Source organism: Candida oxycetoniae, assembly GCF_023343755.2.
Source record: "Candida oxycetoniae strain CBS 10844 chromosome Unknown scaffold26, whole genome shotgun sequence".
In the NCBI taxonomy this organism is placed as follows: domain Eukaryota; kingdom Fungi; phylum Ascomycota; class Pichiomycetes; order Serinales; family Debaryomycetaceae; genus Lodderomyces; species Lodderomyces oxycetoniae.
In genome coordinates this window covers 27,229-38,545 of record NW_026055444.1, presented here as the reverse complement: position 1 = coordinate 38,545, position 11,317 = coordinate 27,229, and the positions used below count along the sequence as shown (strand labels likewise).

Here is an 11,317-nt window from a genome sequence, read left to right as displayed (position 1 = left end):
CAAGTTCAAGCATCGAGTCCAGCTCAAGCTTTGAGTCTAGCTCAAGTACTGTGCCAAGTTCAAGCATCGAGTCCAGCTCAAGCTTTGAGTCTAGCTCAAGTACTGTGCCAAGTTCAAGCATCGAGTCTAGCTCAAGTACTGTGCCAAGTTCAAGCATCGAGTCCAGCTCAAGCTTTGAGTCTAGCTCAAGTACTGTGCCAAGTTCAAGCATCGAGTCCAGCTCAAGCTTTGAGTCTAGCTCAAGTACTGTGCCAAGTTCAAGCATCGAGTCTAGCTCAAGCTTTGAGTCTAGCTCAAGTACTGTGCCAAGTTCAAGCATCGAGTCCAGCTCAAGCTTTGAGTCTAGCTCAAGTACTGTGCCAAGTTCAAGCATCGAGTCTAGCTCAAGCTTTGAGTCTAGCTCAAGTACTGTGCCAAGTTCAAGCATCGAGTCCAGCTCAAGCTTTGAGTCTAGCTCAAGTACTGTGCCAAGTTCAAGCATCGAGTCCAGCTCAAGCTTTGAGTCTAGCTCAAGTACTGTGCCAAGTTCAAGCATCGAGTCTAGCTCCAGCACTGGCCCTAGCTCCAGTACTGGCCCTAGCTCCAGCACTGGCCCTAGCTCCAGAACTGGCCCTAGCTCCAGCACTGGCCCTGGCTCCAGTACTGGCCCTAGCTCCAGTACTGGCCCTAGCTCCAGCACTGGTCCAAGTTCAAGTACTGGACCTAGCTCCAGCACTGGTCCAAGTTCAAGTACTGGACCTAGCTCCAGCACTGGTCCAAGTTCAAGTACTGGACCTAGCTCCAGCACTGGTCCAAGTTCAAGTACTGGACCTAGCTCCAGCACTGGTCCAAGTTCAAGTACTGGCCCAAGCTCAAGTACTGGTCCAAGTTCAAGTACTGGACCTAGCTCCAGCACTGGCCCAAGCTCAAGTACTGGCCCAAGTTCAAGCACTGGCCCTGGCTCCAGTACTGCACCAAGTTCAAGCACTGGCCCTGGCTCCAGTACTGCACCAAGTTCAAGCACTGGCCCTGGCTCCAGTACTGCACCAAGTTCAAGCACTGGCCCTGGCTCCAGTACTGCACCAAGTTCAAGCACTGGCCCTGGCTCCAGTACTGCACCAAGTTCAAGCACTGGCCCTGGCTCCAGTACTGGGCCAAGTTCAAGCACTGGCCCTGGCTCCAGTACTGGGCCAAGTTCAAGCACTGGCCCTGGCTCCAGTACTGGGCCAAAGCCACCTTTCCAAAACTCTACTATTTCTTCATTGGTTACATCTACTCAGTCGACCACGGTGACATTGACTTGCACTGAGTGCACAAAACAAACTACCTCAACCACGACAGTTTCCTGTAGCACTGAAACCACCGGAAACAATACTGACAAGTCGAAGCCCAATCCAGATACAATTAATGAAACCAAAGGTGGTAACGAATCTTCTACTGCTAAAATCACTACTATTACTACCACTACTGCTGATACAACACTGAAATCAACCAATGGCGCAGGCAAGGGAGAAGATAATAACACTTCCGAGCAGGCTCCATCAAATGCATCTCAAGGAAGTTCAGAAACTAAAGCAAGTGTCTCCACATTACTTCAAGTTTCATCTAGCGCTGCGGTTGTTGTTCCTACAGTGTCTGCCTTTGCAGGCAGTGGGTCTACCATGGCATTATCATCCTTGATGAGTGTGGTCGCCTTACTTGTATCATTGTTATTTTAAACTATTTTTTTCGATTTTCAAAGAAAGAAAAACCTTTTCACCATTTTTTATTCATTTCGCAAACAAGACAGTTTTTCTTTTTGAAACATATATTGGGATACTCGCTTTTTTCGGTTTCTTATTCATAATTGTATTAATCGATATGATACATTTTTTTACCTTAGAAGATTAGATTAGCTTTTCACATATTCACAGTCTTTCAAATATTCACAAATTAATATAATAAACGCTTATTTTTGCTCTTTTATAGCAAGTACTGGTTTTTTTTTCCCCCTCTTTGTTTGAAAAAAGGTGGCGAGGAGAAGAAATCGATATTGATCAGTAGATTGAAAAAAGTAGCTCTTTTGATAGAATAGCCCTATTGTAAACAGACCAGCGTATACACTGATGCTAATGAGTGCTGGAAGGTGTTTTACGTTTCGCTATAAAGTGGTATTATAAACACCTTTTTCTAAAAAAAACAAGAGGGACACCATTTAATTTTCTAAGGTTGTGGCACAACGAATGGTTGATTTAATCGCTGAAACTTGTTCTATTGCAAATTACTAAAAGTTTTGTCTCCTACATGTTGACACAATGTTCTAAACCTTGGTTTGTTGATTGCAATACTTGATTCTCTGTTTCTTCCATAATCCTTCTATTCTTCAATCTATTTTTGAGTCTTTTTTTTAGTCACTTGTAGCAAGACGTTAACTGGTTTTTCGTGTGACATTTAATTTTTTTAAATCAAACTAAAACTTTACAACTTGTAGTATGTGGTTTCTAGTTTTGATTTCTTTGAGAGACTATTTTGTGTCCAAACTGTCGAGAATAGATATAAACGAACTACATTTGACTTCCTTTCAAGGGGTATACACATTTTTTATAAGCGAGTGGAGGGAGGAAAGATTTAAAGTTAGAAGGTGGGGAAGTGTTGTAACTGGTAGGTGAGGAATATGTTTCTACTGTTGTTATTAATATATGACAGAGTAAGCTCCTCCCTCATATTTCTACAGACTCTGGCGAATTCATATTGAAAACTACAATTTTCAATGAAGAATTTACTTGCCTTTATTATCCTACCTTTTCCTTTAAAATTATTACATTCTTTTTCCCAACAACAAGTTTTACAATTTTAGACTTTTCCCTGTTTCTTTTTCACAAGACATTATTTAGTATCTATTCCAAAGAGTAGAGAAAAATACCAAGAGTGTAAAATTTTACTAGTGAGTAAAGCAACTATCATTTTACTAGTGAGTAAAACAACTATCATTTTCAACTAAAAAAAAAAAAGTGAAAACTTTAGAGATATAACATGCAAACTAACTCACCTCGACTCGCAAAGTTAGGTCGCGTTCACGATTTAACTCAATTTATATATATATATATATATGTCATGCAATCTCTATAAGCCTTGTTTTTTTCCTTGTTGTTCTTATTATTATTATTATTATTATTTTCATGTATTGTTTTTCAAATGTCTCATGTATAAATACTATACTAAGTTAAAGAGGAAAAATTGAATGTGTACATTCGGCTGTATGTTGAAAAAAAAATGGCCAAAAAGGTAGACGCGATGTTCGTCTCGAACGACGTGGCTATTTGCAGTTAATTCATTCATTTTACAATTTACACATATATTGTCACTCCCTTTTTTTCTCTCGCTTTTCTTACAAAATCGTGGCGTAGTCAATTGGAAAAAAAAAAAAATACTATAGCTTAGATACGAGAATAGAGCCCTTTTCTTCACAAATCAAAAGCTAATTTGCACACTTTTAACTGTGCACCTTGTGAATAAATACGCGCCAATACTTACTAGTGTTAAGTGAGTTGTCTCCTCTATATTTTACTTGTTTCTTACCCTGATTTTTAATTCTTTTCCAAGTTCTCATAGTTTTCTCAAAAAAGACAAAAAAAAAAAAAAAGGAAATTAATATTGTTTCGATCCAAACGTAAATTAACTCTTACTCACCCGCTGGTAGTATCACGATTTTGTTAGTACTTTTGATTACTTATCCTTTCTTCCATTAAACACAATACTTACCAAACTAGACTCATTCGTCCCCTTCTCCACCTCCTTCTTCTCCATTTGTCACAACCAAATAGTGTTTTTTTAACTAATAAACCTCCGTCTTTAAGTCATTTTTTGATCATTGTCACACACTACTCACCTATCATTTGCATTCATCCTCAATTCTCTCTCGTTTTTTTTTTTTTTCTTCTTCTTCTAAAAATAAAAGGAAAAAAATACATATATATATCTACATACATATAAATATATATCAAACAATCTCAAATATCAACATTTAGAATCATGGTGAACGGTCCAGCTGAGCTTCGTAGAAAGTTGGTTATTGTCGGTGACGGTGCCTGTGGTAAAACTTGTTTGTTGATTGTTTTTTCTAAAGGTACTTTCCCCGAGGTATATGTGCCAACAGTTTTCGAGAATTATGTTGCTGATGTTGAAGTTGATGGTAGAAAAGTCGAGTTAGCATTATGGGATACTGCTGGTCAAGAAGATTACGATAGATTAAGACCTTTATCCTACCCTGACTCGAATGTGATCTTGATTTGTTTTTCGGTTGATTCTCCAGATTCGTTGGATAATGTATTGGAGAAATGGATTTCAGAAGTCTTGCATTTTTGTCAAGGTGTTCCTATTATCCTTGTTGGGTGTAAATCCGATTTAAGAGATGACCCTCATACGATTGAAGCTTTGAGACAACAACAACAACAACCTGTTTCTACTGCAGAAGGTCAATCTGTTGCACAGAGAATCGGAGCTGCTGATTATTTGGAATGTTCTGCAAAGACTGGTAGAGGTGTTAGAGAAGTCTTTGAAGCTGCTACTAGAGCTTCTTTGAAAACTAAAGATAAGAAGGAAAAGAAGAAGAAGAAATGTGTCATTTTGTAAAAGAAAAAAAAAGAATTGTCATACAAAGAGTTATGGAGGAAATATATTAAAGTTATAAGTTAGTCACAGCTTTTCAACTCTTACCTTTAACCTCTTACCTTTAACCTTCATTTCCCACAACTACAACTTGAACTCCCCCCCCCCCCCCCCCCCCCCCCCCCACCCCTTTCTCTTTTCCTTTCTCTTCCCCTGAACCATATCAACAAAGTAAACACTGCAAAGGTTACTTTGTTTGATTTTTGGATTCAAAATCAAATAAACACTGTGTCACTGAATGAAGAAATCGAAGGGGGGGGGGGGAAAAAAAATGTACTGAAACAAGAACCACAATGGAAAAAAAAAAAAAAAAAAACCAAAACCAAAACCAAACGAACAAACCAACAAACAAAAAAAGAAGGTAAAATTGTATGGATTTAACCAAGGGGTGATTTGCAATCAAAGCACACAAGTTCATTCCCTTTTGATCTCCGACCTCCTAGAATGGGTTCTTTAAAATCATTTATCAAAGCTGTAAGAAAAGCCAAGACTATTGCTGATGAAAGGGCGGTTATTCAAAAAGAATCGGCTTCTATAAGGACGTCTTTTAGGGATCTTAGTCTTGACCAAACCACAAGGCGAATTAATATATCCAAGTTGTTGTACCTATACATTATGGGAGAAAAAACCCATTTTGGTCAAGTTGAATGTCTTAAGCTTTTGGCGTCGCCAAGATTTGCCGATAAGAGATTGGGGTATCTTGCATGCATGTTGATTTTAGATGAGAACCAAGAAGTGCTTACCTTATTGACAAACTCGTTGGATAACGATATGCAACACCCGAATTCGTATATCGTTGGGTTAGCACTTTGCTGTCTTGGAAACATTGCCTCGCCAGAATTGGCACGAGATTTGTACACTAATGTTGAAACAATTATGGATACCAAAAACAATTTTTTGAAGAAAAAAGCATGCTTTGTTGCTGCGAAATTAGTTGAAAAAGAACCTGAGTTGTCGGAATTTTTTTTGCCCAGGGCATTGGATTTGATCAATGAAAAGAACTCTTCTGTCTTGTTGGGTACATTGAGATTGATTGAAGCCTTGTGCAAAGTTTCCGAAGAGAACAAGGCTAGTTTGGTCATCACTATTCCCAAAATTGTCAATCACCTAAAGAGAATCACAACCAGTGGATACCAACCAGACTACGATGTTATGGGTACAACTGATCCATTTTTGCAGGTTAGCCTTTTGTCTACTATTAGAACATTGGCAGTGGGACAACAATACACAGAAGAGGTAAATGATATCCTTACACAAGTTGCATCTAATTTGGATAGCGGGAAGAATGCAGCGCACGCTATTTTATACGAATGTGTCAAGACTATATTCGCTATAGATTCCGATCAGTCTTTGAAGATTTTAGGTGTTAACCTATTGGGTAAATTTTTATCAACGAGGGATAACAACACTAGATATGTAGCGTTGGATACATTGTTGAAAATAGTCAATATTGAGCCCTTGGCAGTGCAAAGACACAGGACAATCATTGTAAACTGTTTGACTGATGAAGATATCTCCATCAGAAGAAGAGCTTTGGAACTTTCGTTTGGTATTATAAATGAGCAAAACATACGCGTTATGGCAAGAGAGATATTATCCTTTTTAGAGAATTGTACCAATCAAGAGTTGAAATCGTATGTTACCTCGCAGCTCACGATTGCAGTGAGTAAATACTCACCTAATGAAAAGTGGCGTTTTGATACTTTAGTACGGACACTCAAGGCCGGCGGTAATTGCGTGACTCCAGATATAATATCCAACATCCTCGCATCGATATTGCAGTGCAGTGATCAAGAGTTGAAGAAACATATTGTTGCAAAATTGTTAGCTGCGTGCTTGGAAGATGGTGATCAATATGGCCTAGCTTTGATAACGACATGGACTTTGGGTGAATATGGAGATATAATTTTGGGAACGCAAGTTGAAGTAAAAGGTAAGTCAATCACTGTAGAGGAATCAGTAATCAGTGATTTGTTTGATACTTTGCTTGTCAATTCTATATATACGGACCAAGAATTGGTGCAGTTGACCGCTTTTATATTAACAGCTACGTTGAAATTATCTATCAAATTCAAAAATCCAAAAGTCATTGAACACTTGAGGCAAATAATCAACTCAAAAACATATGATCTGAATCTTGAAATTCAAATCAGAGCCGTGGAGTATCAAGAGATTTTTGGCCAGGATGCTGTTTTGAAAAGAGGTTTACTCGCGAGAATGCCTCCACCACCAATAAAAGAAAGAGAATCTTTAACTTTGCATAAATCTAATACCAATACTTATTCCACCAACAGCACTACTACCGCGCAAGTGAATAGAGGCAACAGTGCATTCTTAAAAGGTGCTGCGTCTCGACAAGATAACTTACTATTGGATTTATTTAACACTGAAGATGATGGACCTAAAACCACTACCCAAAATGACGTTCTTTCTGATATATTCGGTAATAGTAGTGGTAGTAGTAGCAGTACTGCTGCAACCACTACTACTACTGCTACATCTACTACAGTGCCTTCTTCATCAGCAATTAATGTGTTTGAAAACTCCAATATCAAAGTTGTGTTTGTGCCACGAGATTTTGCCGGTAATGGCGAGGCCACTATCGAAGCAGTGGTTACTTCCAATAATTCACACTCAAAGATTGAACAAGTTCAATTATTGATTGCGGTGCCCAAGACACAAAAATTGAATATTACATCTACTTCGGGAAAAGGTTTCTTGGTATATGGAAAAGATCAAATTAATCAAATTTTAAAAATAGTCGGTAGGCCAGGAGCCAAGCTCAAGCTAAGAGTGAAATTGAAATATAAAATTGATGGCGTACCAACTGAAGATCAATTTGATTTTGCCGGATTTGAAAAGACTTTGTAATTAATTACCAGAGTACAAAACTTACTTGGGTTTTCTCCTTACCTCCCCCCACTCCCCCCTCCCCTCTTGGTAGGGTTTAGTTTTCGGTATGGTGTGGTTAAAGAACATTTATAGATCACTAAAAGTCTAGCGTGTGAAAATACAAAAAATAGTTCAAATCAAAAATCCTTATTTAGCGAAAAAGAAAAAAAAAATTGAAAACCGTTTTTCGTTTTTACCTTTTTTTTTTTTTCTTTTCTTTTTTTTGCAACATCTGTAAAGGTTAGCACATTTTGCATCCATTACCAAATTCCAGGTGGACCTTTTAACGGCAAATTATCCAACCGTCATCTCAAACCTGAAACGAGCCCAAGAGTTAGGAGTGTAATATGTGCAGTATTTATTTGACACTAATACAGAGAGTTTCAAGTTTTTAAATCTCTTTCATCTCTTTTTCATCTTCTTTTACTTCTTCTTTTGAAAGATTACCATAAAAATCAGTTTGAAAAAAAAAGAGAAAATGATGTATAGATTAATTACTCAACCAGGATTACGCCACTCAGTACTCAAACAACAAGCGTACAAGCAAGTAGCAAGAACCATATCAACAGATATTAACAATGGTATCAAGGGACAAAAGGTTTGGCCAAATTGGCAAACAGTTGCCGTAACATTTTCTAAACATAAAGTAAGCATAGTTGGATGGTCTTCTTTCTTGGCATTTTCGTTATTTGGCTTGCCATATTTGACCCAGGAATGATCCGATTATAGCAACAATGTTTATAATGAAACTGGAGCTTAAGTGGCAAATAAAAAAAGGGTAGAGAGAAAGAGAGAGTGAGAGAGAGAGAGAGAGAGAGAGGGAGAGAGGGAGAAAGATCAGGCCTTTTATTGCAGCAAATAAATGCTTATTTATACATATACATACTTTTATAAAGCAAATCTCCTAGATACCAGTTTGTAAAACCTGAGAAAATACTCTTTACGAATTAACTAAATACATCCCATAAAAACCTTGTTCTACCAAATCTCACCATGTTTTCAACTTCTCTTTTCTGCAAACTATGCAATGCTCTTAATTCTGAGTCTAACAATAATTCATCTTCATGGCCTTCCACGTCGATACGATTACATTTTTCCAACAATATCTTGTGCTCCAACTTGAATTCAATTATGTTTGATAAAATTTCGGCCATATTGAAAAGCAAGCAATTGCTTAAACTTTCAAACGATACAAAATCTTTTTGCCTGTACAAGTAAAAAGTTTTCGATGCAGCACGATCAAGACTTCTTGGTACTTCTTGAATCTCCACTAAATTGGCCTTTATAAGCTCATATATTATATTTCTCACTTCTTTTTCATTAATTAAAACTGCATTGGCTATAGTTTTTTCATCTGCCAATTTCAAGAGCTTGATGCATCTATACACTCGCAATGCATGTCTTCCTAGCGTTATTTTGATTAATGTGTTGATATGAAATTGTTTTACTTGAGTTGAAAGATAGTTGAAAGGAACACTGTATTTTCCTGGCGAAACTTCATTGATAAATCGAATGTTTGTTTTTGATGCTAATATTTGCAAATGTTGTTCTATTATTGACAAATCATCTTCTACCTCATCGTTTTCTTCAAAGTCCGGGCTGGTTGCAGTGGGATAACTTTCCCCATTTTCTAGTTTGATTTTTTTAGTAGGAGCAGCAGCAGTAGTAGTAGTAGTAGTAGTAGTAGTAGTAGTAGTAGTAGTAGAAGCTGTTGATGAGGTATCTTCGAGCGGCCTCTTACTACCCAATTGACCTGATGCTGCTACAATAGAACCTTTCAAATCCAAGACTTTGGGGTAATTCCCCAATACGTCTTGTGCGGTGAATACAATTTTCTGCTCACTAACCAATTTGCTTTCCATATTATCTTTAAAATGTTGAATATCAGTTGGAGTAGATAAAAGCCCTGGTATTTCTAAAAAGGGATGTGATAGTTCGGGACTATTATTTTCCATATTTTTCAACACTGTTTCAAAAATTTTAGAAGTAACGAGTCCAACTCTTGATTTTGCCAACTTTACAAATGCTTCTGTCCTACAATGTTTTTGAAATCTAGATAGGTTAAAAGTAAGGACCAAATTTGGATTTAGTCTCCTATACCCCTTTTCATAAATGTACAACTCCGAAGATGAGTGGCTTGATTCTAACAATTCTAAAAATTTCTCTTTACAAAGTTGTTGAACTTCCGCTTGACGTTTAACTTCAGACTCTGAGGCAGATCTAGGTGTAGCTTTTAAAGTCTCATCATATAACTTCTCCCATATATCATTTACATGATGAGAATGGAAAGGTTTCAAAGTTTTTAGCCAGCCCTCATTGAGTAACTTTGAAAACATCTTTTCCTTTTCCGCTCGCAGCGTAAGGTCATTATCATTATCATTATCATCACCATCACCATCACCATCACCTCCTCCTCCTCCTCCTCCTCCTCCTCCATCTTTTCCACCAAACTGTTTTAAATAGTCCTCAATTTTGATATGACCATGAATGAGAACGTTTTGAATGATTTCTGCTTCATCCTCTCCGTATTCTTGAGAAATATGTTCCAAAATGTCTCCACTATAAATAATTTTTTTCAACCCGGTCTCATCAAGGGAATAATAGGTCTTTCCCATATCTTGCCAAAAATACAAACAGTTCAATTGAATTAGGGAAACCAAGACGGATTTGACTGAAGTTAGAGAAATAGTTGTCTTGAAACTAATCTCTCTAGCTGTTAGTCTACCGCTGGCGATTAAAGCGGTGATTATAGCTGCCGCTGTCACATCTCCTAAATGAGTTTGAGCTATTAATGAATACAAGTATGATTTCGGGGATTGTGCACGGACAGCAGCAAGAAAATCCTCGTCCATAATAGGTAATGGTGCTTTATATCATGAAAAGAAAAAAAATAGCAAAAAAAATTTAAACGTATATAGGTACCTTTTATTGTTGGTTGTGGTGGTGAGGATCCAAAGTTGAAATTTATTTCTCATCTCATCTCATACAAAATTGGATTTTTTTTTTCTTCTTTTAATAAATACTCTTACATTGTAACGAGCTAGTGAATGGAGACACAAGCTGTATTAAGACGGTTGTATAGACAAACTCCGTATCCACTATCGAGCAACACTATCGAGCAACACTATCGAGCAACACTATTGAAAGCGACGTAGTGGAGCAGCACTAGCTACACCTCTGAAAGCGAGATAGTGTTGTAGTAGGCTACAAACTGTTGTTCTACTATCTCGCTCTGCTCGATAGTGTCGGTGTCGATGGTGTTGTAAGAAGCTACAAACCGTTGCTCCACTGTCTCGCTTTGCTCGATAGTGTCAATAGTGTTGTAACAAGCTACAAACTGCTGTTCCACTATCTCGCTCTGCTCGATAGAAGTGTTGGTGTTTTTCCTTGCAGCCACATCGACTGCGGCTTGTCCAATTTTACTATTTTTTTGTAGAATCGATTAGCCACAAGATGAAATCGACACTAAACATTTAGGTGGAGTTATACTATTGGTTTGCTCTATGGATATATACTATTGTTTTGCTCTATGGATATATACTATTGTTCTGCTCTATGGATATATACTATTGTTCTGCTCTGTTGGTCTATTCCGTTGCTCCGTTACACTTTTACACTCTATACTAATACATACTATTACTCTATTCTATTACTCTCTTTTATTACTCTATTCTATTACTCTATTCAATCTTCAAACGCTACCAAATGCCCAACCATCTCTCAATACAACCCAAGTATTTCTCATAACGGTATTTACTGATAAAAGGAAAAATAAATTGTAAAAGAGATAAGCGCATTA

The 11,317-nt window shown here is 37.5% G+C and overlaps 4 protein-coding genes across 4 annotated transcripts in view; 3 read left to right on the top strand and 1 right to left on the bottom strand. All coding sequences in view use genetic code 12, as the record gives it.

The window, feature by feature from the left end:
• The window catches only part of KGF56_002738 (uncharacterized protein), a gene marked incomplete at both ends in the record, with an annotated part of 3,182 nt that extends 1,485 nt beyond the window's left edge, over positions 1–1,697 (top strand). Inside the window, 2 exons of the mRNA XM_049323999.1 lie at positions 1–104; positions 173–1,697. The exon at positions 1–104 is cut by the window's left edge and continues 1,485 nt beyond it. Of these exons, the coding sequence (XP_049180186.1) occupies positions 1–104; positions 173–1,697 (1,629 nt within the window). The remainder of the gene's footprint in view (positions 105–172) is intronic.
• A 2,293-nt stretch (positions 1,698–3,990) lies between these two features.
• RHO1 (Rho family GTPase) lies at positions 3,991–4,590 on the top strand (the record flags this gene model as incomplete). Its single annotated transcript, XM_049323998.1, has 1 exon — positions 3,991–4,590. One exon carries the CDS (start codon positions 3,991–3,993, stop codon positions 4,588–4,590), a length of 600 nt encoding a protein of 199 aa, XP_049180185.1.
• A 480-nt stretch (positions 4,591–5,070) lies between these two features.
• On the top strand, positions 5,071–7,497 carry APL4 (Apl4p; the record flags this gene model as incomplete). Its single annotated transcript, XM_049323997.1, has 1 exon — positions 5,071–7,497. The coding sequence occupies one exon, from the start codon at positions 5,071–5,073 to the stop codon at positions 7,495–7,497; it is 2,427 nt and encodes an 808-aa protein (XP_049180184.1).
• Positions 7,498–8,465: 968 nt separating this feature from the next.
• Positions 8,466–10,370, bottom strand: KGF56_002735 (DNA-directed RNA polymerase III subunit; the record flags this gene model as incomplete). Its single annotated transcript, XM_049323996.1, has 1 exon — positions 8,466–10,370. One exon carries the CDS (start codon positions 10,368–10,370, stop codon positions 8,466–8,468), a length of 1,905 nt encoding a protein of 634 aa, XP_049180183.1.
• Positions 10,371–11,317: the final 947 nt, after the last annotated feature.